This window comes from Puma concolor, chromosome D3 (genome assembly GCF_028749965.1).
Source record: "Puma concolor isolate L17-30 chromosome D3, mPumCon1.1.hap2, whole genome shotgun sequence".
Taxonomy (NCBI): Eukaryota; Metazoa; Chordata; class Mammalia; order Carnivora; family Felidae; genus Puma; species Puma concolor.
In genome coordinates, this window is record NC_141678.1 from 1,875,351 (window position 1) to 1,900,861 (window position 25,511).

The 25,511-nt window shown below is 52.9% G+C and overlaps 1 protein-coding gene across 4 annotated transcripts in view; it reads left to right on the forward strand.

Moving 5' to 3' along the window:
* The window catches only part of STX2 (syntaxin 2), a 35,335-nt gene that overhangs the window by 7,095 nt on the left and 2,729 nt on the right, over window positions 1–25,511 (forward strand). The window contains exons 1-10 of one of the 4 annotated variants that reach the window (XM_086681412.1): window positions 2,155–2,464; window positions 2,839–2,913; window positions 6,770–6,869; window positions 14,115–14,189; window positions 15,745–15,818; window positions 16,311–16,419; window positions 18,686–18,759; window positions 18,862–18,999; window positions 21,079–21,189; window positions 22,928–23,053. In XM_086681412.1, the coding sequence (XP_086537538.1) occupies window positions 2,893–2,913; window positions 6,770–6,869; window positions 14,115–14,189; window positions 15,745–15,818; window positions 16,311–16,419; window positions 18,686–18,759; window positions 18,862–18,999; window positions 21,079–21,189; window positions 22,928–23,008 (783 nt within the window). In that variant the 5' untranslated portion in view covers window positions 2,155–2,464; window positions 2,839–2,892 and the 3' untranslated portion in view covers window positions 23,009–23,053. Of the gene's footprint in view, window positions 1–2,154; window positions 2,465–2,632; window positions 2,751–2,838; window positions 2,914–6,769; window positions 6,870–14,114; window positions 14,190–15,744; window positions 15,819–16,310; window positions 16,420–18,685; window positions 18,760–18,861; window positions 19,000–21,078; window positions 21,190–22,927; window positions 23,054–25,511 lie in introns of those variants that run through there. The other 3 variants (XM_086681413.1, XM_086681410.1, XM_086681411.1) reach the window with 3 other exon arrangements.

A 25,511-nucleotide genomic window follows, 5' to 3' on the forward strand; every position in this document is an offset into this window, starting at 1 on the left:
ACACGGCGGCATCTTCTGCGAGGGATTCGCCTCGGGATGACCAAGTACCTCGGGTGGGGAGGGGGGAGGCGCACAGGTGAAGCAAGACAGGCTGCGGGTGGATGGCCGCCGAACCGTGTGATGGGTACATCGAGGGCTCACGGTAGGTTTCCTTCTGCTTTTGTGTGTGTTTGCGGTTTTCCATAACAAAAAGCAAAGCAGAATCTAGTCTAGAATTACTCTCAGAGCAGTGAGATGTGAGCAGCCCTGTGAGAGTGACGTGGGGGCAGGTAGAGGTGTTTCGCATCCCCCTGTACTCAGCGCCACGGGTGGAACAGCCAGCTGCAACTCCTAAATCAAGTTCATGACGGTCCTCGCAGGCCAGCTACTTAGGTGATGCTATTTCGCGCTGATGTTCCTGGCCTCGAGCCGGACAAGACAGCCGGTCCCTTTTGAGACCCCACAGCTGAGAAGGCAAGACAATGAGACAAATAGTCACCAGGGAGTAGAGAGACACAGGGCCAAGTCCAGAGGAGTGGGGTATGGAATACACTTTCTCAAAGGCAAGGGGTGAGGCTGTCGCAGGGAGTCGGGAAGAGAGCCTGGTGGCCGGGCTTTGTCTGGCGTGGCGGCCGGGAGGGAAGCCCCCCTCCTCTGAGGGGTGGATAGTGAGATTTGTTTTTAACTTACTCATTTTATTTTGAGAGCGGGGGAGGGGCAGAGGGGGAGAGAGAGAGAGAGAGAGAGAGAGAGAGAGAGAGAACCCCAAGCAGGCTCCACACTCAGTGCAGAGCCCGACATGGGCTGCATCCCACGAACCGTGAGATCGTGACCTGAGCTGAGACCCAGAGTCAGACGCTGAACCGAACGAGCCCCCCAGGCCCCCAGGATGGTGAATTTTTAAGAGCAAGGGTGTCTGGAATCAAATCGACGGGGCAGTGCCTCTGCCCTCAGTGCCTTGACCCCTTCCTGGTGGGACGGGTCCGTTGCCCGGGTGCTGCAAGCTGGAGGTAAAGGGTCAGCACGGTGGGATTGTCGGTGGCCAGCTCTGTGGAGTCAGACAGACCCGGATCCGCAGAGCGGCCCTGTGGCTTCTGAGGACTCGGGCCCGAGTCCCTGAGCCACGCGGTCTGTGCTCCGGTGTGTGACGTGACGTGCTGACGCGGGCCGTGGGTGCCTCCCGCAGTCCCCGGTGCACCTGCCCTCCGTCCTGCTGGCAGCCTGCCTCTTCCTCAGGAGGGGAGGGGCCCGGAGGAGTGAGAGCTGTCTGTGGCTCCCCGAACGTTCTTTCGGCGGCTTGCCGGCTGATGGCCGCTGGAAGTGCAGCTTTGCTCACAACCGAGACCGGCTGGGATTCTGAAGCCTTTGTGGGTTTATGCGCCCCTATGACACCAAGGCCCTCAGGTCACGGGTCGCAGGCTCAGGGCCTGCCGGTGAGCAGGCCGGAATAGTCCTGCTGACACTAACGGGGAGTCGAGTTGCTCGCTGAGCACGGTTGGTTAGAGCTGGCTGCTCCCTGCTCTGGGGGCCACAGGAGATAGGTGGAGGCGTGGCGGCCGTGCTCCCTGGGCACCCGGGGGCTCCCCCTTGCCCTCGCAGCTGCTGGTGGGGCTGCTCGTCCTCGGGCACACCCTCGTCACACGGCCGTCTCCCCTGGGTGGCTGTCGTTTTTCCTCACACGGACACGAGTCACGTGGGGTGAAGGGCCCACCCTGTTGCAGCATGACCTCGTGGCAACTAATTACCCCACGCGGACCCCTGTTCCCAATATGGTTCACGTGCTGAGGCCCTGGGGCCGGGCCTTCGACGTCTGTGTTTCTGGGGACACAGTTCAATCTGTAGTTCTTGTCCTGTTAACGCGGCACAAACACAACACTCTCAGCGCGGTCACCCCGGGCGTCTTTCTCAACAACTGGTGTCGTGTGAGAGCAGGGTGGTGGCTGTGTCCCACGCGGGACACGGCTGGGGGCCCCAGCTGGGAGTCAGGGTTGAGTGAGCCCACGCCTGTCTGCAGGGCGCCGCCCGGTGAGCGCCCTCCCCTCCGCGTGCTGCTTCCCACAGCCCTGCTGTGGCTCGGGCTCCCACTGGCACCACGTGTCTTGCCTCCCTCCCTGGAAAATGGTTCTTCACGCACTGGAATGTGTCAGAATGTAACAGCGTTCAGCGTTCTGGAGTGTTCTAGCATGTTCTAGAATGCCCTACTCTGACCTGAGTCAGAGACCCAGGCTTCTGGAGATTCTGTTTGAGAAGTGCCCTGGAATGTTCTTTGATGGGATTTAAACGTCCAGAACCTGACTACCAGTACAGCATCGCTGTGGCTCCTCCCGGCGGTCAGGACAGCCGCCTCTCTCCTCCGTGTCACTTCCCGGGTCTTCTGTGCTAAGGGTTTCCTCATTAAAAGCGATTATTATTCGTGGGTGCCCCTGGGAGTGGCTCAGAGGAACACGGGGGATGCCAGCTAAGACGAGTGCAAGGTGCTTGAAAGGTACGTGCTTTAGAAAAGTTAACCGGCAGTGTCCGTGTTCTTAATCTTCGTAGAAAATATGCAGTGTAAGGGCTTTGCTGCTCGGAGATAAAACTTGCTGTGTCATGTTGGCTTACATGGGCCAACGAACGGGTCCGCGTTGCTGACTTCTGAGAAGTCCGGCCATTGTTTCCAGGAAGCAGCCGCGCCACCTCTGGGGCCCCCGCCCCTCCCCCTGCCGTGGTCTCTTCCGTGGACAAGCGACGTCGTCGTGGACAGTTGTCGCGGACAGTGCCGGCCTGTTACGGTTCATGCTCCTCTCTCTCAGTTCACCGTTTGTGCCCACGTGGACGTTTCTGAGGTCTGAATTCTCCTTTTTATATCTTCCGTTTTAGTGCAGAAAGAATGATGATGGGGACACAAGTGTTGTCGTTGAAAAGGACCATTTCATGGATGATTTCTTCCATCAGGTAAGAGCCACTGAAGGAAGCCCAGCCAGACTGTCTCCAAACACAGTTAACATACCCGAGTGTTTGTCTTATTTGAAATAATACTAAAAGTAATATAACGAAGAGTTGCCGTGTGAATTACATTCAAGTTCTCTAGAATTTTTAGTGCCCTTAAAATACTTGGTGGCGTGGAGCCATTGTTCCGGGAAGTGCACTTGGGGAGGGGACGGGGCAGTGTGCTGGTTTGACCCCGGTCCCCTCCCAGGAGGAGCTTGGCGTCCCAGGGCTGGGTGGCGCCTGGCCGGGGCTTCCTCTCCTGACGTGATGCTGATGTGGTGGGTAGAGAGCGCGCCTCCCGGGACAGGCTCCTCCCAGACCCTGCCACCCTCAGGTTCTCACCCTGGGAGCAGTGGTCTCCAAGCGAAGGGCCACCCGATCCTTTCCAGAGGGAGTCGTGGTGGCGGTGGTGCCCTCTGCCGATGGCGCCGGGTCAGGAGTGCCCAGCACGCACGCGACGACACTCCTCGTCCTTTTCCTCCACAGGGTCCCCACACGGTGACCTCGGGCATCAAAGAGCTCATACTGTGTCTTTTCTAAAACCACTGAACGAATCTTAAATTCCTCTGCTGGCAAGTCTTAGACGTAAGCAGGTGTATCACTGTGGGAAAGCCACTCTGTCACCCATCAGCCTGGCGTTTCCCTGAGGTGCCCACCCTGGAGCCACGTCCCTTGGATCTGACCTTGTACCGCGTCCCCTGTCCCAGGCTGGCCGCCAGGCCTTCCCCCTCCCTCTTAGCACCCCAGGGCTGCTGCTGTTGGGGTATCCTGTGCGTAAAGGCTTAAACCTAAGTGATAGTTGACCAAATTTTGCGTGAATCCAAATTTTTGAAACTGAGTCACAGAACAAATAATTTGACCTCGTTAAACATGAAGAAACGTGCGTGTTATCTTTTTTGAATGATGAAAACTTCATTTGCAGGGTTTATTTTGGTTACACTGAATCTAGTCTAATAGTTTCAGTGGACTCTTAAAATTGTTTATGTTTATTTTTGAGAGACAGAGACAGGGCGTGAGCAGGGGAGGGGCAGAGAGAAAGGGAGACACAGAATCCGAAGCAGGATCCAGACTCTGAGGTGTCAGTACAGAGCCCGACGGGGGGCTCGAAGTCACGAACTGTGAGATCATGACCTGAGCCGAAGTCGGATGGTCAAACCGACTGAGCCACCCGGGCGCCCCAAGTTTCAATGGACTCTTAAATCCAGGGACAGTCTAAACTGGCCTATCAGTGTGCAGATTTGAAAAAAAAGTAATATGTTAATAAAAACATATTAAAAGTTATCAGTTTTCAGAATTCACTGAATATCTAGTATAAGCCTAGTCACTGGGTTTATGTATTTGTTATGTTAGTTCCTAATTTTATCTAGTGGAAAAACATGAAATTAAGTTATTTGATACAGGGACTTACTTTAAGGCCCAAAGAAGTTAAGATACTGAATTTCCTTGTTTCACTTTGGAAATGAGACTGTTTTTAATTGTCTGGAGCTTACCTACCCACTTTGTGAAATTATTTTTCTATTTTTACCCCCTTTATCTGGATGCTTAACTCTTCCAGAATTCCATTCTTTGTAAAAATGTATTTATTGTAAAGACCCACCTGGCATTAAATGATGTTGTCACCTCCGGTGGAAGAATTGTGTACAGCAGGTCATTGAATGCCACTCCCCATGTTTCTGGTCACCACATGGGTCCGTGTCGGCTGTAGGTGCCCTAGAGGCGTGGGAACGGGACTCCCGCTGGGAGGCTTGGCAGCATTGGGGTTCAACCGAAGTTCAAGTTTTCACTGGCTACAGAGTCGTCGTATTTACAGTTAAGTCTCGTGGAAGGATTTCTTAGACAACAGGTGATGTTGTTAATACAAACTGGTTTTTTGAAAATGGCCTTTGTATCTTAAATATCACGTAGAATGCTGTAAAAGATAGACTTTTGCACGTGGCCAGTATTTAGTAAAGGACTATTGGAGAGTGCTCTTCGGGTGGCCAGGAAAGGTCCCCCTGGCAAAGATGACTTGTAAGGGACAGAAAGAGACCCCGTGTGGTGTCAGTGGCAGCTGTCAGCACCACACTGCCCGCCAGCACCTGCACCGTGTGGGAGTGACAGTCCCCGTCACGTCGGGCCCGAGGCCACGCGGCACCAGGGGTGTGAACGCAGACTCCACAGGTCTGCAGGCGGTGCCTTGGCCTTGGGTGACGGTTGTGCCCTGGTGCGTTTGCTTCGGCTGAGACAGGAGCCCGTGCACCGAGGCCAGAGTGTCCGTGCTGGTGTTGAAATAGCAAACGTGTAAAGGAATCGGTTTTTAGTTGGTGTGTCATTTTCACACGGTCAGTAAACTTAAGCTGTGAGCGTGAGAAGTATGCACGGTCCTACAGGACTTACGTCGGTGGGGGTAGCCCCCGGCCCGACGGAGTAGCACTTCGCCCTTCGGGGAAGGCGGGATTCTGTGTTCCACGCCCCTCCGGCATGTGCATTTTCAAAGTGTGCTTCAGAGTTCGGACTGGGGTCCCGGGGGCCAAGACCCTTTCAAGGAGTCCAGGCGGTCAAGACCATGTTCATGGTGATCCTAAGATATTTGTCTTTTCCCCTCCTCCCCTCGCGAGTACGTGCGTGGAGTTAGTCTCCGACCGCCGCTCTCACAAATCGCCACCGCCCCAGCAGCTTGACCGACACGCTTGCGCTCTCTCCCGGTCCAGACGTCAGGAGTCTGAAGTGAGTGTGCAGCGCTCACACCCGTGTGCCGGCAGGGCTGGCTCCTTGTGGACGCGCCACGGAAGCAGCCATTCCCTGGCCTTTCCAGAGACTGGCGCTGAAGGCACATGGCTCCAGCCTCCGCTTCCGTTTTCTCACCCCCGGCTTCTAAATCTAACCCTCTCGTCCCCTTTTTGTAAGGACACTTGTGATTACTTCAGAGCAACTCAGGTAACCAGGGTAGTTTTCCCGTGTCAGGACTCAGCCCCATCTGCGAAGTCCTCTTGCCCTATAGGGGAGCACTCACCGGACTAGGATGTGGACATCTACCACGACGTGGAAGGATTTTGTAATGACTGTTTTAGGAAGGATCAGTCAGCACTTAAGTTGTGTGCCCAGTCTGATAATTCAGATACAGGGATCTGTTTGGATGAACCTTGCTGACGAGTACATTACAGTTTGAAACAAGTGTTCAATAGTGTAGATCATTGGGTAAAAACAATGACTATGAAGGCTTGGCCTTGTCTACGGTCAACACCTCCCCACGTGGGTATGACTGCTGGCATGCCCTTTTTTTTTTTTTTTGAAGATTTTTAATGTTTATTTTTGAGAGAGAGAGCGTGAGCAGGGGAGGGGCAGAGACAGAGGGAGACACAGACTCCGAAGCAGGCTCCAGGCTCTGAGCTCTCAGCACAGAGCCCGACGCGGGGCTGAAACTCATGAACCGTGAGACCGTGACCTGAGCTGAAGTCGGTCTCTGAACCGCCTGAGCCCCCAGGCGCCCTGCCCTGTTCCCGGCTGACTGCACAGAGAGCTGCAGGCGGCCGCGTGCTTCCCGGCGACGTCATCTGCGGCAACACGTGGGTCTTGACGGTAAAGGTTTGTACAACCTGATGGGTTTTGTTGCTGAGGGTTGATTGACACCGCCTCAGCCACGGCGGTGTGGACCTTCACACGGTACGTGTTTCTTTGTCTTCAAAGTGAGTAATTCCCAGTGTGAGAATGGTAAGAGGCTGTTATTTCTTTATGTGGTGATTACTCATTCACTTCCCTCCTTTGTCCTTTCCTTTTCGGGAACGGCAGGTGGCAGCAGATTCGGATGTGCGCAATAATGATGACTTTCTGTCTGTCCTAGGTTGAGGAGATCAGGACCAGCATAGCTAAAATAGCTCAATATGTTGAAGAGGTAAAGAAAAACCACAGCATCATTCTTTCTGCACCAAACCCAGAAGGAAGTAAGTTGCTGGCTTTGAAAAGAAGTGCGTCTGTCTGTGTGTCTGTCTCTGTGCCTCTTTCTTGCTGCCTTTGAAACGGGCCTGGGCCCTGGCGGCACCTGCCGGAGGTCAGGCCGGGAGCTCGTAAACACCCTGGAACCGAGCAGGCCACACCCCGTCCTGACGCAGTGGTGACTTCGTACGACCACCACCGTGTCCCGTCCAGAAGAATACGCAGGAGGGGCTTTGCCGAGCTGCGGGGCCGTATCAGTGATGGGACCTCAGATGCGGACTTTGTGCATCCCTAGTTAAACAGGAGTGACGGGATTTTGTGTTGAGACGAAAGTTAACAAGAGATTGATTAGGGGGCTCCTGGGTGGCTCAGTCGGTTAAGCGTCCGACTTCGGCTCAGGTCATGATCTCACGGTCCGGCAGTTCGAGCCCCACGTCGGGCTCTGTGCTGACAGCTCGGAGCCTGGAGCCTGCTTCGGATTCTGTGTCTCTTTCTCTCTGTGCCCCTCCCCTGCTCATGCTCTGTCTGTCTCTGTCTCAAAACTAAATAAAACGTTAAAAAAAAAAAAAAAGAGATTGATTAGAAAAACAACATTTGTTAGGGCAGGTTTACAGGTGGCTTGAAGAGGAAAGGCTTTTGCACGCCATATGCTGTCCCGGGTGTCTGCTGAGGACAGCATGTGAGAAACGGTTTTAGATTAGCCCAAAGTCGGGGCCTTGGTCGTCGTAAGGGAGTGTTGCCTCGACCTGGAGAGATAAATTTTGGAAACTTTAGGGGTGAGATGGCTCTGGACGAGCCAGAGACTGCAGATTGGAGTCCACCTGTCACGTGGGGATTTCAGAAATGGTGTCTTTACAGTAGGAACCCTTCAAGCCATGAAAACGGTCAGTCCCTCCACCATTTAGATCTTCCATTTATTTTTTTTTTTATTTATTTTTTTAAAAAAAATTTTTTTTTTTTTTCAACGTTTATTTATTTTTGGGACAGAGAGAGACAGAGCATGAACGGGGGAGGGGCAGAGAGAGAGGGAGACACAGAATCGGAAACAGGCTCCAGGCTCCGAGCCATCAGCCCAGAGCCCGACGCGGGGCTCGAACTCACGCGAGATCACGCGAGACCTCGCGAGATCGTGACCTGGCTGAAGTCGGACGCTTAACCGGCTGCGCCACCCAGGCGCCCCTAGATCTTCCCTTTAGACCAGTTTCTCTGGGTCGTGGTCTGCAGGGCTTGCTGCAGACGCCTCGCGCATCCTGCACTGTATTCATTACCAGGTGCTTTGGGTCTCGGTGTTCGCGTAAGCAGCGTCTGCTGCAGATTTTATTTTCTGTTCGTTTCCACGTGTTGACCTGGTGCCCATTGTCCTGCCTGATTACTTACTAACGCTGTTAATTTCTGTGCAGATCGCGCTGGACTCTCTCCGCACCCAGTCGTGTCCTCTGTGAATAATGACATGTTCCCCCCCCCCCCCTTGTGCTTTCTGTGGTTGACTTCTTTCGGTGACCTCCGGTGTGGGCTTGAGTGTAAGTGGTGAGGGGGCGCTCTTACTCTCAAGTAAAGAGGAGAGTCGAGAGCAACTTTTTGTTAGATTACTCGATGTAGCCTTACGTTGAAAAAATAAAAATCTTAAATTGAAAAAAAGAAACCCACGTTTTTAATTTTAAGATTTTGCATGTCTTATAAAACGATGCTCTGACCCTCTGTAGATGCCTTATCTTACGATTTAGAAGAATGTTCCCCAAAGTGTGTTGTGGGGCACGAATCTCATCGGCTGGCCTATGTCACTAAGTGCTTTGGGAGCCTCATTGTGCCATAATCCCTCTAGAGAAGTTACAGTGTACTCTGAGTAATAAAGGCCCTGAGCAGTCCTGCAATAAGGAAACCTGTGTCAACTTTGCTTAGTCTGTTTGCCCACAGCAATTTTTTGTGTAATTACTGTATTTTATTCTTTTGTTGAATGGATATAATTTATTGTCAAATTGACTTACATACAACACCCAGTGCTCATCCCAACAGGTGCTCTCCTCAGTGCCCATCACCCGCTTTCCCCTCTCCCCCATTCCCCCATCCACTCTCAGTTTGTTCTCAGCATCCAAGAGTCTCTTATGGTTTGCCTCCTTTCCTCTCTGTGTCTGTTTTTTTTCCCCTTCCCCTCCCCCATGGTCTTCTGTTCAGTTTCTCAAGATCCACATATGCGTGAAAACGTATGGCATCTGTCTTTCTCTGGCTGACTTATTTCACTTAGCATAATACCCTCCAGTTCCATCCACGTCGCTACAAAAGGCCATATTTCATTCTTATTGCCGTGTAGTATTCCGTTGTGTATATAAACCACAACTTCTTTATCCATTCATCAGTTGATGGACATTTAGGCTCTTTCTATAGTTTGGCTACTGTTGAAAGTGCTGCTATAAACATTGGGGTACAAGTGCCCCTATGCATCAGTACTCCTGTATCCCTGGGGTAAATTTCTAGCAGTGCTATCGTGGGTCATAGGGTCGGTCTATTTTTAATTCTTTGAGGAACCTCCACACTGTTTTCCAGAGCGGCTGCACCAGTTTGCATTCCCACCAGCAGTGCAAGAAGTTTCCCGTTTCTCCACATCCTCACCAGCATCCGTTGTTTCCTGAGTTGTTCATTTTAGCCACTCTGACCGGCGTGAGGCCCACAGAAATTTTTATGTGACGCCTGTTAACCTCTTATTTAATTTTTGGGAGAACTGAATTTGGATAAATGTTCGCGTATTTTTTTCCTCTTGAGTGATTTACCTCTGAAAAACTTTTGCTGCCAAGAAGTAGCAGATCAAGCTGCCGTTGCAGTAAATGCGGAACTCTCAGTGCTCACAGTAGTCCCTTTTGGGCCCTAAGTAAAACATTGCTTCTTTCTTTTGTACGTTTCGTGACAACGTGTGAACCAAGACGTGGGAAACCACGTGCAAGTGCTTTCGTGGTCGAACTTTGAACAGAGAAACGTAGTCACCCTTCTCCTGCGCGACGGGGCCCTGCGGTGAGGAGCCCAGGGTGAGGCAGGTGGCAGGGGGCTGCCGGCCTCCCAGCCCTTTGTCCTGGGCAGGGTACCCCCCCTTCCGCCCCCCCCAGCCGCTGCGGCCCAGCCCCCCAGCTTCTGGGCCGAGCGGTGCCTGGGCACGGTGGCCACCAGTGCCCTGGGCAGGTGGTGCCAGACTGCAGACGGGCGCCCCGTTCCTGGGCCTGCAGCTGCTGGATGGAGGACAGGTGCTGTTCAACATGCTTTTCGGGTTTTTTAGCGAGAAAATCTTCAAGGCCGTGGGAAAGTTGCCAGGACAGTACAGAGAACACCCCCGATCCCTTCCCCTAGATTCGCCCGTCGTCCGCATCTCCGGGCGTGTGGCCATGCGTGTGCTTTCCGTGCCTGGATGAGCACACGCGGTGTTTGCCGACACGTGTGACACGTGTGGTGTGTGTGTTGTCGTCAGTTCTGCCGACTCGTGTCAGAGCCGTGCTCCTGTGTGTGTCTCCGCGGGATATGTTCTGTGTGCTGACACCATAACCATCTAAGGCAGAAAAGTCGACGTTGATAACGCACCGGGATCCGACGTGCAGTCCCTGCTTCCCATCTCAGGGACTGTCCGGGGACACCCTTTATAGCCCCCTGTCCCCTCCTTCCGGGGCCCAGTCCAGACTCACGCGCGGAGGACACGGGCACGGATGCCGTCAGAACCGTGAAGCGTCGAGGCGCGTTGGGCCTTCGTCCCCACGGACAGGCTCTGCGCTCCCGTCCACCCTGCCTGAGCTCACAGCCCCCCCCCCCCCCCCCCCCCCCCCCGGTGTCCCTGATCGGTGTGCGTGGTGGACCTATCACACCGCTTTCCCGTCGGTCTCCTACGCCCTAGTAGCTGACAGCTCTCTCTGGGCTCTTATCCGTAAAACAAAACGTGGCCGGGCTTTGCCTTTTTTCCAGTTTGATCGTTTTTTGTCTCTAAGTGCTTTTAGTCTGTTTGCCAGAATTCGTGATGTGACATTGGGGCGGACATTCTTGCTTCTTTGATACCTTCTCTCTCTTTTCATGCTTTCTCTTGGATTGGTTTTTAAGAATTTTATCCCCTCCACCGTGAGCCTGTTTATATGAACTACGTCCTGTCGCTTTGTGGTCGTCCTCTAGATGATAGAGTGTATTCTTTTTTTTTTTTTTTTTTTTTACCGTTTATTTATTTTGAGAGTCAGAGAGCATGTCTGAGTGGGGTAGGGGCAGAGAGGGAGAGAGAGAGTCAGAGAATCCAATCAGGCTCCAAACTGTCAGCACAGAGCCCGATGCAGGGCTCAGTCTCAGGGACCCTGAGATCACGACCTGAGCCGAAATTAGGTCGGACGCTTAACCGACTGAGCCATCCGGGTGCCCCCATAGTGTATATTCTTGATTTAAGATCTAATGTAAATCTGTACTTTTGTTTCTTCCGGTAACACATGGGCCTTAGGAAACTTTAACCCCATCTTTCCTTAGATGCATATATTGACGCGTGTATATAATAGATACAAGTAATAGAACTATTTGTATCTTACCTTGTTTTGTACAACTAACCTACGGTTTGGGTTTTGGATCCACCCACACTGCTGCTCCTTGTTTATCCCTGGGCCTCACACCTTCCATCTGAGACTGTTTCTTTCTAACAAACACTGTTGGGGCGCCTGGGTGGCTCAGTGTGTTACGCGTCTGACTTTTGATTTTGGCTCAGGTCGTGATCCCAGGGTTTTGGGACCGAGTCCTGCTTCGGGCTCTGCAATGAGTGTGGAGCCTGCTTGAGATTCCCTGTCCCCTCTCCCCACTCCCACCCACCCCTGCTCCTCTTCCCTGCTTGTGCACTCCCTCTCTCCCTCTCTCCTTCTCTCTCTCTCAAATTAAAAAAAAAAAACAAAAAACCAAAACACTATCACTGCTTTTAGTCCGGAATATGCATTTGTCTGAAATTTTCCATCTGTAATCTTGTTCTTGGAGGATGTTTTCCCTGAGTGTAGGAGTCTGTTGGGAAGTAATTTTCTTTGACCATCTTGAAGATCTTGAAGTTATCTTTCCAGTGCCTTTTTGTTTGTTTGTTTTTTGTTTTTGTGTTTTTTAAAGTCACCTGTCGAATTGTAGCTTTTAAGATACTTGGGTTTTGGTCTTTGCTTGAGCAATTTTGTGCTGACGTTTCTGGATGTGGTTTTCTTTCTGTTTGCCTGCTTTCCCCAAGGCCTCTTGGATCTTTCAGCCCACGCCTCTGGCCACTTCAGCCACTTTCTCTCCGTGAACCGTCTCTGCCCGATTTCCTGTCCTTTCTCTTTGGGAGACTTGAAATCTGTGTAGTTAAACCTTTTCACTGTACTCGCAGCATCTCCTGCCCTCCGCTCTCTATTTCCCGGAGACACCGTCTCCTCGTTTTACTTGGAAGCTGTGTTTCTGAGTCATCTGCGGACCTCTCTTTGCCCGTTGAGTTATTTCTGGGTGAGAGAAGTTTTGGTCCCGCAACGTCACCTGGTTCCTTTGTGCACCGTCCGGTTTTCTGACAAAGTTCTTAATTTTGTGTTTTACCCCTTCGAGGATAATGATGTCAAAAGTCTGTGTCTGATGATCCACTAACAGGCGCCCTGTGGGTCTGTGCACCTCGTCTGCTGTTCTTTGTTCGCCTGGTTATTTTTGGTGGAGTCCTGGGCTTTGTACGTAAAAGCTAGTAGCAGTAATTCCAATCCTAGGAGAGTATTTTCTTCTTATTTTTTAAAGTTCATTTACTGGGGCACCTGGGTGGCTCAGTTAGATGTCTGACTTGGGCTCGGGTCATGATCTCGCAGTTCATCGGTTCCAGGCCCGTGTTGGGCTCTGTGCTGACAGCTCGGAGCCTGGAGACTGCTTTGGATTCTGTGTCTCCTTCTCTCTCTTCCCCTCCCCTGCTGGTGCTCTGTCTCTCTCTCTCTCTCTCTCTCTCTTTCAAAATTAAACATTAAAAAAATTACCACCCTTCATCTTTAAAAACAAAACAAAAACAAGTCTATTTACTTATTGCGAGAGAGACAGGGACAAAGCAAGTGGGGGAGGGGCAAAGAGAGAGGGAGAGACAGAATCCCAAGCAGGCTCCATGCTGTCAGCACAGAGCCCAAGGCGGGGCTCGAACCCACAAGGAAGCCGTGAGATCATGACCTGAGCTGAAACCAAGATCGGACACTCAACCGACTGAGCCACCCAGGCGCCTCAGTATTTTCTTTTTTAAAAGATGATTTGTAAACGTTGCTGACAGATGGCAGGGGTTGGGGGAGCAGCTGGCTCCCTCCCTGGGTGTCCTTCTCCTGGGTCTTCTTCCCTGCCCGTGTAGCTTTATGGTGTCTTTAAGCAGATTAAACGCATGTTTTGTCCAGCTTTCCGGACAGTTCCCAGCAGGAGTGTTGAGAGCACCACGTCATTTCTCAGTGGTTTGAAATGGCACCTTTGCCAAGGACAGCCTCGCGGCCCACTGCTGTGGCTGGCAATGCCCCTTTCTCGTCTCTCACTTATGCCTGGGCCCCTGCCTGCCTGTGAGCAGGGAGCCTGGGGTCTCCCCCTCCTGGAACAGCCCAGGGGCTTTCTTATCCAGTGAGGGGAGTGCTCCCGGGGAGTGCCAGCGGGGCTCTGCCTGCACTGACCCACCGCAGCTCCGTCCTCCCCCTGCCCCCCCCCCCCCCCCCCCAGCTCATAGCTGTGCCCTGTCCTCAGCGGGGCCACACCCCTGCATACATCCGGCCCGTGTGCGTTTGCCTGTAGACTTGGGCCCTCGCTCTGCCAGCCCGGACACAGTGTGGCCACCAGCACTCCCCTGAGGGGCTCGCCTTGCTTGGGTAGAGGAGAGCACAAGAGAAATCAGATGCACGGGATTTGGTTAATTTGGTTAATTTGGTTAATTTCTGCTTTTCTTTCTTAGGTCTAGGTGTTAGCGACGGATCCAGTGACCTATTCCACCAAATTAATGGCTGCAAACCAGCCAAATATAGGTGCACATAACAGTCACCTGGGGGCTTGTCAGGTCCCATTGCTGGTGGCAGAATGGCACCCAGAGGTCTGGGGCGGGGCCCAGGAATGCACATTTCTACCAAGCTCCCCCTACCACTGAGGTCCCTTGGTCTTGGTGAACCACTGGCAAGATCGATACTTTTTCTTAAGAAATAAAAACACTTGAGTATTTGCCAAGGATGTTGTTCCATTTGTAAGTTTATTGGGCATTATTGCTGTTGGATATTATAGCTCAGATACTTTTTTTTTTTTTTTTTTTTTTTAAGAAACAAAGGAAGACCTTGAGGATCTGAACAAAGAAATCAAGAAAACTGCCAGTAAAATCCGAGCCAAGTTGAAGTGTGAGTTTAAGGCTTTGGCTGCGTTTGATCCTTCATGGCGGCACGTGGCTTGTCTTTATTTCCTTTATCACTTTCTGTTCTTCCACATTTCTAAAGTCCACACGATGGGCACTTTAAATTATTTGTGTGTATTTGGAACAGCAAGTCTGTAAATTATTCATGAGTCGAGAATTCTTTAACTGCCGGCTGGGAGGACCGAGGACCAGGGGCTCAAGCTAATGGTTGTTAATTGGCATATTGAGGACCGAAGCACGAATATTCAACAAGGTCAAGCATTTGCTGATAAAGGGTTGACCTCTTAAAGAGGCGTGTCTGTAGGACGCTTGTGGCCAAATTGCAGACACGTGAGAAGGCAAACAGTCCTTCCCACGAATCACGAATCACGGGTTCTTCTTCAATCCTTTACGTTTAGGTTCTGTTGAACGCTAAGTGCGTGGGGTTTAGCCTCTGTGGAGCTGGAGGTTCAGCTCTAACAGGTGGTTTTTGGGAGGGGCCTGTTGGAAAGACACATTGTATTTAATTGTTACAAAAGAGCGTTCACATCCAGGAAATCTCTGCAGATGGGAAAAAACTGTTTTGGGGACATTTCAGACAGGTGGGAGCTGGGGGGGGGGTGACCGCCAGCTGCCACCGTTCACACCCTTCATCTGTGCGCCATGCAGGGGCTCAGGGGCTCCCACCTGCCAGGTGGCTCAAAGCCCGTCCAGACGGTGGTTTCATCAGTGTGGATTCCAGGGTACTCGAAAACAGAAGGATTTTGGCCCAAAAGTACAACCACAGTGCCGTGATTATATCTAGGTCAGATCATTGTGGTTATTGGTCACGAAATACCCCATGGGAATGCACGTGTCCCCAGTGATCTTTGAATTTCTTTTCACAGTGTGTTTGAATTGGGTTCCCAATAAGGACCCTACCCTGTGATTGGTGACGTGTCACTTCAAGTTTTAAAATTTTTTTTTTTTACATTTATTCATTTTTGAGAGACAGAGAGAGAGACAGAGACAAGCAAGGGAGGGACAGAGAGAGAGGGAGACACAGAATCCGAAGCAGGCTCCAGGCTCTGAGCTGTCAGCACACAGCCCGACACGGGACCCAAACCCACGAGCCACGGGATCATGACCTGAGCTGAAGTCGGACGCTCAACCGACTGAGCCACCCAGGCGCCCCAAGTTTTTAAAACTCAAATTCTCTTTGCATCTTCCCCTGGAAGTTTTCTCTTGGTTGGAGAAACCAGGGCATTCGTGCATCAGAATTTGCTACGCTTCAGGGCTTTAAAGCCGATGTCACCCAGGTTCCTCTCTCTTTCCTGTCGGTTGATAGTTGACTTCTCCAAACCCCATGAGAGTCGGGCGTTTTGTTTTGTCTTTTTTCTTTGAAATGTTAAGATCTAACACCTGGTTTTGTTTTGTGAGATTATCAACAATGGATGATTGTTGCCAAGATGCATACATTTATGAGGAATCGAAAAGATAAGAAAGAAAAGTAGTTTGAGGTTTGGCTTGAGAAACATCCATTGTTTAGTTTAAAAGGTGACTCTTTTCCTGTTCATTTCCAGCTATCGAGCAGAGTTTTGATCAGGATGAGAGTGGGGACCGCACCTCAGTGGATCTCCGGATACGACGAACTCAGGTTTGGTCGTCGGCCTGGTGACCACAGGCCTCTTGTCTCCCTTTCAGATTCAGAATAGGTTGTCTTTACGTCACATGAATCCGTACAGCATCTCTGTGTAAAAGGTCGTGGTATCTTTGGGTGACCTCCTTATTATGAAGAAAAGATGCCACGCTGCGGGCCCGCGTTGTCCGAATTCCCCGAACCCTGCGGGCTTGGGGGGTGAGGGGTCTGTGGTGCCCACACCGGGGTCCAGGCTGCTCGCTTCTGCCTGACTGTGTGGGTGCCAGGCCACGTCCGCTCAGCGGGAGGTGTCCCGTCTGTGAGCCGGGGGCTGTTGGGAGAGTCAAGCCGGGTGACGCGCGTGACGTCCCGGGATGGACTCCGTCTAGAGCTGGCTGCCACCCGTTCGGGTCCAGTTGAAGGGCAGGTGTGACCGTTGTGGTTTCTGTGCCTCACTTGCTACAGAAGAAGCGAACGTTGTGTATTAATTTCGTGTTTCCGTGTTAATAGCATTCAGTACTGTCTCGGAAGTTTGTGGAGGTCATGACCGAGTACAACGAGGCCCAGACTCTGTTTCGGGAGCGGAGCAAAGGACGCATACAGCGCCAGCTGGAGATCAGTGAGTGAACGAAAATGCTCTTTTGATACAAAAGGTCCTTTTCTTAAGGTCTGACGTGAAAGTTCTGTGGCTCCAAAACAGTAGTTCGTCTCTGTTTTTGCCAATATTGCAAAGCCTGAAGCTTTTCCAGAGCTTCCTGTTCATTGAGTCACCGAAACGTTTTCTTTACGTCCCTCAGAAAATCCTTGGTGAGTGGACTTTAAATTACTTTCTGGTTTTAAAAATGTTTATTTATTTTATTTTCGAGAGAGAGCGTGCGTGCACATGCGAGCAAGGGAGAGGGAGGGGCCGGAGAGGGAGGGAAAGGATCCCAAGCAGACTCCGCGCTGTGAGCACAGAGCCCGACGCGGGGCTCGAACTCACGAACCGTGAGATCATGACTTGAGCCGTAATCGAGAGTCGGACGCTTAAAAACGGAGCCCCCCCCGGGCGGCCTCGCACTGCGTTCTAACTGGCATTGCTCCTAGGGTATTAATCAGATTTGGGAAACGTCCAGCCATCGGTTGCTCAGGTGTCTCTCCATTGCCCCCAGCCCCCCTGCCCCACCTTGGGAGACGGTTCTCTGTGGGCCTCACACTGACTGCCCTTTGCTCCAGACCGTCTTTCAAGGACGTCTGTGCGGCCGTACCCCTTGGATGATGGAGCTTGGCTGCTGCCGGGCAGAAGGCAGTTTGCTGACCGCAGGAAGGTCAGTCCGGTGTGCTCGCTGTCCGCTCCCTGTTGGAGAAGACCGGGGCTCCTCGGCCGCGACACGGCCTCACGACGGGTGCAGTGTCCCCCGGGGTCGGGGAGCCAGAACAGCTGTGAACGTGAACCTCATTAAATGGCATCTCCACAGCCTTCTTGGGATCCAGTTAACGTGCCACACGCGCGATTTCCAGAGTGGGCAGGTCCGTGGTTGTCACGTCCACACAGTCCAGTTTGGAACATCTTCGTTCCCTGGAAGGAACTGCCCCTGTCATCAGTCCTCCCCGTGCCTCTTCCCCGGAGCCCTCGAGCGCCACCAGCCTCCACAAATCTGCCCATTCCGTACGCTTCGTGTAAACGGAATCATACAATATACGGGCTTTTGGGACTGGCCTCCCTCACCTAACGTAGATTTTTCAGGGTTCGGCCATACTGACGCGGCTGGCATGTCCCCTCTTTCCCGGATGACTTGTGTGGTGCTGTGTGCGTGGACCCCGTGTGTCTGTGCCTCAGGCGGTGGCCGTGTGAATAATGCTGCCGTGAACACTGTAATCATGACGTTTCCTCATTTAACTTTTTTTATGCGTGACACAAATTGTAAAACGTAACGATTGTCAACTGAGTTTTTCCAAAAACCTGTGACTGTATTTCATAGAGAATACAAATACGTTCAACTCAAGGAAACATACATAACAACCAAAACATAGCAAGTATTAAAGCGTCTGATTCTAATGTTCAGTCTTTATTTACGATCTTCTAATAAATGCTGATAACATACATTGGTATTCTCTTTCCATAAGCCAGAATTAGACTTTTACGAAAGCCAGCGTGCCAAAAAATTACGTGTCAACGCCCTTTTTAGAGTTCTCATTCCTACTAAAATTAGATTTTTGTATTCATTCCAATTATAAGGTTTTTTATGAGAGTTTTCCAGTTTTTCCTGCTTGTTAGTCTTATGTTAATTTCTCTCATCATTAACACTCACCCAAGAAAGCATATTTGAAAGGTTAGAACAATGTTGCTTGAAAATGTTAATTGGGGCACTTGGGTGGCTCAGTCGGTTAAGCGTCCCCACTCTTCATTTTGGCTCAGGTCATGATCTCACAGTTTGTGGGATCAAGCCCCGCGTCCAACTCTATGCTAGCAGCTTGGAGCCTGCTTGGGATTTTCTCTCTCTCTCTCTCTCTCTCTCTCTCTCTCTTTCTCTCTCTTTCTCTCTCTCTCTGTCTCTGCCCCTTCCCCCTCAAATAAGTAAACTTAAAAAAAGGTTAACTCAGGTTTAGTTGCTAACTTCTGGTTGAAAAAGTCATTTTGAATTTTTTTTTAACGTTTATCTTTGAGAGAGAGAGACAGAGCATGAGCAGGGGAGGGGCAGAGAGAGAGGGAGACGCAGAATCGGAAGCAGGCTTCAGGCTCCCAGCTGTCGGCACAGAGCCCGACGCGGGGCTCGAACCCACGGACCGTGAGATCGTGACCTGAGCCGAAGTCGAGTGCCTAACTGACTGAGCCACCCAGGCGCCCCCGAACGGTCACTGTAAGCGTCGGCTCGTTCTGAGTGGGGCCTGTGTTCATCTCACAGCTGGAAGAACCACGACCGACGAGGAGCTGGAAGAAATGCTGGAAAGCGGGAGCCCTTCGGTCTTCACCGCAGACGTGAGTGCCTGGGGGGCTGCGGCCGCATCCCCGTGCCTGTGCTTTGTCTCCCGAGCCGCCCTGGGTTCATCGGTATTTCTCTGTTGCCTTTGTTTCCCCAAGATTATATCAGACTCGCAGATCACTAGACAAGCTCTCAATGAAATTGAGTCTCGTCACAAGGACATCATGAAGCTGGAGACCAGTATCCGGGAGCTACACGAGATGTTCACGGACATGGCCATGTTCGTCGAGACCCAGGTAACGCACACGTTCTCCCTTGTCTGGGACGGACGCCTGGTGTTGGTGAAGTGTCGGGTCCAGGTACCCGAGAAAACCGTCGTTCCGGGTCCGCTCTCCACATTTGGAAACTGAGTGCAGTATTCTCGTGAGACAGATGCTGGAAACATCTGTCTGAGGCCGTGGCTCACTCACTCGCATCATGCGTGTCCACACGACAGCCTACCTACCAGGTGGCCACGGGCGGCAGACTTTCGTCAGAGAGATTTTTAGTGAGACGTGCAGGTATCGTGCTGGAGTTTTGAGTGAAGAGGGAGCTATACAATCTTACGTGTGTTTATACACATCTGTATAGATCCGGTCGTGTGTAACACACGCACGCATGTGTACGTGCATGAACTCGGCTCCATAGGACAGTGTGCACAGAAGGAAAGAAATGTACCAACTCGGACAATAACAGTGCACCTGTGGGGATTTTAGGTTTCTTCTCTAAAACACGTGTACTTTCACATTTTTACAAGGAACGTGTATTAGAACAATAATTGGCAGAGAGGTTTTAAAAGTCTTGAGAGGAGTAGGCCCCGAGGGGCCTAGTCCATGCCACGGATAGAAGCCTCGCTCTCTGCGTGGTGTTCTTTGTCCCGTGCGCAGGCCGGGAGGGCGGGCCACCCCGGGGCTGTGAAGGTTCCCCCGCGAGACAATGGAAGCAGTGTAGGCAGTTCTTAACAAACCTGAAATCTGGTGTAAACCACGAGCCGACGTGTTCCCGTTAGGTGTGTGGATACGTTTGTTCTGGCTCCCGTGAGTCTCCATCAGGCCTTCCGTGGCAGTGGCACTAGCGAGTGAGGCCTGCACGCGGCCGCTTGCGGATTCAGGGGTCAGGTTCAGGTGACGCCTGTGCCCTGGGAGCGTCCACGTCGGACCTCTCAGCTAGATCTGTCCTCACTCGCCGGCAGGCTGGTTTCGGGTGCGCTCTGGCAGGAGCGGCCCGGGAGAAGCTTAAGCCCTGGCCGGCTTGTTTTCTGGGTTGTACGAGGACGACAGGAAACCCATCCGCGTGCGGGACTCGCTCTCCACGTGGGTCACCGACCTTTCGAAGACCACTGTTTTGGAAGACGTTTATCATCGAGGACGTGAAAACCTCAGATACCGTGCGATTGCTGGGGGAAACGAGCAACCACGGGCAGGCCCCCCCTTTCTGGTCGGGGGGGAGCCCTCGCCGAGGCCACACAAGCAGTGTGTCGTTTCTGCCAGCCGCTTCTCCGGAAGTGTTCCGAGGGGAGCGGCTAGGCCGTAAGGGCACCGCGTTGCTTTTGTAATCGTGGAAGATTTTAGCGTGCTGCAGGCGTTAATTATTATGGCTCCACGCCAAGTATGTCGCGTGAAGCTCCAGTAGAAAAATGGCCATATTCTCAGCTTTGTCTCGTTGTTTGCTTTTAGAAGTCGGTTAGGGATGCGTTATATTGACTCGCCTAATTCAAACTCTGTGTGTAGTCAAAACGCTAGTAAGCTTGAGCTGGTGAGCACGTGACTTAATTATGCGTCGTTCTCCTAACGCTGCGCCGTCACTGCTGCAGATTGTGTCTGCTGTGGACAGAGAGCCAGGTACGGTCTCCCCTCCCCGCCACCTCCCTGCGCCCGCCTCGCGCCACGGTTCCCTTCACTTGGCGAACTTAGTGTCAAACAGACCGATGTTTTAAAGAAATCACCACAAGTTCCTGTGCGCTAGAAAGGACGTCATTGTCCCTTGTGTGTGTGTGGTAACAGTAAGAGATTGGTCTCGCCTCGAGTTAGCTGCCTCTCCTTGGCTGCGCCCGCCGTCACAAGGAGTGCACGTGGAAAAGCATGTCTCAGAATGTGCTCCGTTGTGGCCCATCCCTCTCATCCCTGTTCACGCTTTTTAGAGCGTAAGTTACATTTTGATCATCACGTCGGCACATTTGTAATGTTCTCATGTTCTCGTAAACGTGAAAAACGTTCGGTGTCCGTCATGTGCACATTGCGTTCACGTGAAGATGTCGTTGGTGCTGTGGCGGCCTTGGGGGTACGCGCTCAAGTCGTGGGAGAATGTCCTCTAAGCTTGAAACTTTTTGTTTCTAGGGCGAAATGATCAACAACATAGAAAAAAACGTTATGAACGCCACAGACTATGTAGAACACGCTAAAGAAGAAACGAAAAAGGCGATTAAATATCACAGCAAAGCTAGAAGGGTGAGTTTGGTTTTTAAGACTTCAAGTGCATTTTTCTCTTCATTTCTCTTTGTTGATGTAGCCCGACTTAATAGCTATTCCAAGAAATAAATGCTTGCTTAAACTCTTATTTCATTTTACAACTGAAGCGCTTCTTTTGCTAAGAGGTTTTAGAGTTTGTTTCGGTGAACGTGCCGTGACTGTGTTCTGAGCAACAAAACCCACAGCCTGGCCGCCTCCCATTCCCGAGTCCCCTGTGTCGTGGGCCATCAGCTGGCGGGTAACGCAGAGCTAACGGGACTGGAGGTTCTCAAAGCCGTCGGGTGCGCATTTTGTGCAGCGAACACTCGATTCTTTCCTTGGGTTGCTGGCTACGCGTCTGGTCCGGAGGCAGAGAGTTCCCGAGACCGGGCCTAAGGCATCTGTAGCGGCCCCGCTCAGCTCTGGGAGTCGGAGTGTGTGAATCCTGAGTGTGCTGTGCGTGGGCAGAGCTCTTGTGAGGACACAACAGAGAGACGAAGTTAAGTCCTGACTCCAGGACAAGACAACTCTCCCCGTAGTTCATGGGTTTCCTCCACCCCCTACCCCCCCAAGTGCAGAAGGTGGACACAAAGCCCCCCGCCGTGCTGCCCCATCCTGCGGGCCGGCCATGCGGGCTCATCTGCCTTCCTGGGAGCCTGCTTGCCCTCTGCCCGTCGCCCACAAAGGCCCTACCAAGAGGCGGTTCCGGGGTGCCGGGGAGAGAGGAAGGGCGACAGTTTGTGCGAGGAGTCAGCATGCGGTCTGAATGCGGACGCGGGACGGGAGGCACGTGTGGGTCGGCTCAGCCGGCCAAGCCCGGGCCCTGCTTCTCCTGGGGCACCTCTGCACATGGTCATTCTCTCTGAGACGGGAGGCAGGGCTGCCGACGTCACCGTGTTCCCGCTTTTCCAAACGCTCCCAGAGGACGTGAGGTGATGAGGTGCACGCGGGAAGTTCTCAGCCTCCTTCCGAGCACGGGGGACTCGGTGACAGAGTCGTTGGCAGAGGGCGGTTCTCTTCGCTTCTCCGTGACCCAACCAGCGGGCCGGCCAGCGAGAACTTGAGTGAAGAGATGACCGCTGTGAACAGACGGTGCCGTGACCCGTCTCCACCCTGACTGCTGGCGAGGCCTCACCGTCTTTGGCGAGTGTCAGCTGCTCAGAAACGAACTTACCTCCACTGTCCGTGAACACCTGACCTGTGAACCCACACTGCCTGTTTGAACTTGTCACCCTGCTCTCAGACGCCCCGTGGCCGCGGCCACTCACACGGTGACCATCCCCTTCCCTGGGCGGGCGATCTATCTTCTGGGGCCTGGCGGGAGCCGTGGAGGAGTCCACCACCACCTCAAGCAAACGGGACCAAGGAGGGCGGGGGCTGATCACGTGGGCTGCTGCCTTCTTAGCTTCCTTCCTGAGCTGGGCCTGTGGCTGTGCGTTGGGAGGTGAGAGAACAGCACGCGTGCGTCTCAGCCCCTCGGAACTTACCTGCACGCCATGACCCTGCGGCTCGCCCACTGCTGGTCCTAAGGCTTCTAGAACCGTCTCCAAACAGTCTGACCTTATTCAAGGAAAAACCACCCTTTTTAAGAACTAAAAGCTGCTGAATAATTAATTAGCTGTCCTGTAACTTGCATGTTAAGAGATTCCTGTGGATTGTTTTATTTTCACTGAATGAGGTCTTCTAATGTGGCGATATGAAATTACCATGATGTAATCAGCTTGCTTTTCTTTGACAGAAAAAGTGGATAATTGTGGCCGTGTCAGTGGCTGTGGTTGCCGTAATTGCTCTAATTATTGGCTTATCGGTTGGCAAATGATGGTGTGGACGATGTCAGTGTGTGTGCCCCCCTGCCAGCGAGGCAGTAAGTAACTAATCAACTAATGTACTTATTAACTTTGCCAATTAGCTAACAGTGATGCTTGCCCAGTCCTCATTGACGTAAAAGTAATACCGGCCGCCAGTGGAGCGGAGCCCGGTCCTGCCGCTGCACGCACGGAGGGCGAACGGGCGGGTGGGGGGCATCTTTACACGGGGCCTTCTCCTCCTGCGGCCCAATGCAGCTTCCGGGGCGCTCGCACCGCCTGGCGTGGCAGGTGCGCCCCCGGCCCGCTGGTCACCCTGCATGTAGCGGCCACAGTATGGTGGTGCCTTCTCCGTTGGCCGGCACGTCGCGGGTTAACGCACCTTTGACGTTTTCGCTTTTGCAACCGTTGCTTTGTGAGACCTCCCCACTTGTGGTGTGACTGGCTTGGAGGGAAGGGAACTGGAGTTTTCTGGAAAAGCCCGGGGGTGAAAATCCTCCCATCTCCCTGGGTTCCACGAGCCGGCGTCCCGTCCGTTTTCCGGTACCTCCTGAGTGTCGTGCGAGCCTGTGCTGTCAGCCTGCCGGTCAGATTACAACGTTCTGGGGAGAGAAGGTCTCCGTCGTTGACGAAAGCGACTTTATTTTGTTCACTGTGTGACTGTCCCCTTTCTCCAGACTCCGGTACATTTGTGTTTTCCTCTGGTTTTCTCCTCATACGGGAGCGCCCTCCTCGCGTGACCGAGGAACGCTGTCCCATGCGTGTCCCTTGAGAAGGGTGTCTTGCCGTGGTCATTCGACTGTCATTTTGCAGTGCCAGGTGCCAGGACGGTGACAGGCAGTCCTTGAGGAATTCGTTGTCTCCTTTCGAAAGCGACTGCGGCACCAGGCCGGCCCTTTATTTCTGCAAAGGGAGATAGCACGGGAGACAGGGACCCCACGTGCGGCCAGGTCCCGCCACTGCTTTTCGGCCTGGGACAGCCCGTTTGTGTGGCTTTCCTGGTGCTGGGAAAAATGATGTGTATGATTTTCTTTGTCAGGGTAATAGCACTTAAGAGCTATTTTTATATAATTTTAAAAATACGTGGTTTCTTAATTTTTCCTAGTGGTCATAACATGTTGGTTACACTAAAGATTAAAATTCGTTCTTAGGTTGGACCCAGCGATGTTGTTAGGTAATGCTGTTAAATGAACACAGGTTTTAAAGTTTATTTATTTATCTCGAGAGAGACAGAGCAAGAGCCCGGGAGGTGCAGAGAGAGAGGCGGGGAGAGAGAGAATCTCAAGCAGGCTTCATGCTGTCAGCACAGAGCCTGATGCAGGGCTCACGTCTGCAAAACTGTGGGATCATGACCTGAGCCGAAATCAATAGTTAGTCGTTCAGCCCAGTGAGTCCCCCCGGGCGCCCCTTTTCAGAGTGACCCCTCAGGGAGCAGTGGGCTTTTGGGCCCTGGGGCCGGATGGCTGGTTTTTACCCTAGTGTCTTTAAATACGAACGCAAAACAATCCTCGGTAAGACGCGCCAAAGCTTACACCAACAGTTATTTCTTTTATACACGAGTGGTTGCTGTCCGTGATTACACGTTAGAAAATGTAATTTATTCTTCAGCAGGTGGCGCAGGGGGGCCTCCCGGTGGGCCAGGCCCTGCGCCGGAGGCACTTGGTGGGTAACCGAATGCCCACCGCCCTGCGGTGTGGGCGGGGTGCTCCGTTCCCGCCTGAGGAGGCAGGCAGGGCCCGCACCCTGCTGCGTTTGTGTGTACGAGGTGGAGGTGGTGGCCCCGTGACCTGCACTCGGACAGGACTGCGCCCCAGGGCGCCCCGCCCGCTGAGGAGAGGGGCACGCGTGTGGGTGCAGCTGGCAGCAGGGCGCTGGACAGAATTGTTGTTAAAGCTGGAGATCTGGGTGCAGGAGCTCAGTCGGTGTGGGCTTCAGGGGAGCGGCACTGGGGGCCGGTGGGGAGGACGTGCACCCGCGAGGGGGGCCCAGACGCCCTCAGGGCCAGCACCCCGGGCCCCGGAAGTCAGAGCTCGCGTCCAGGGTGGCATTTCCCTGGGGGACCCGGGTGCGGTGAGCAGGCTCCGGAGCTGAGGGGTGGCCGCTGCTGGGAAGCCCGAGGAAGAGGCTGTCTCAGATCAAGGTGCCGAGCACGGTCCGTGGGAGCGCGTGGCGGGCGGCATGCGGCCGGGCCGCGGTCCTCACGCCGGGCGCGTGTGCGGGTCTGACGGAGAGGGGGTGTCCCGACAGCAGCTCCCCGGTCCCTGGGTAACCGAGCGGAAGTTTCCCGAGGGGCCTGCCACGCAGACCGTCAGAGCGCGCGGTGGCTGATGGAGGTGCTGGTGCGCCAGCTTGGAGCCGTGCGCTCAGGCAGGGTCGCCCAGACGGCCCGCCTGTCATCTCTGTGCCTTCCTTCCCTTCTCCCGCGGACGGTCCCCCGGAGGAGACTGGCTCTCAAGCCGAAGGTAGCGTAGCTTCTAGGTGTGCAGGACATGTGTTCGTGACAGAGGAACCACAGAA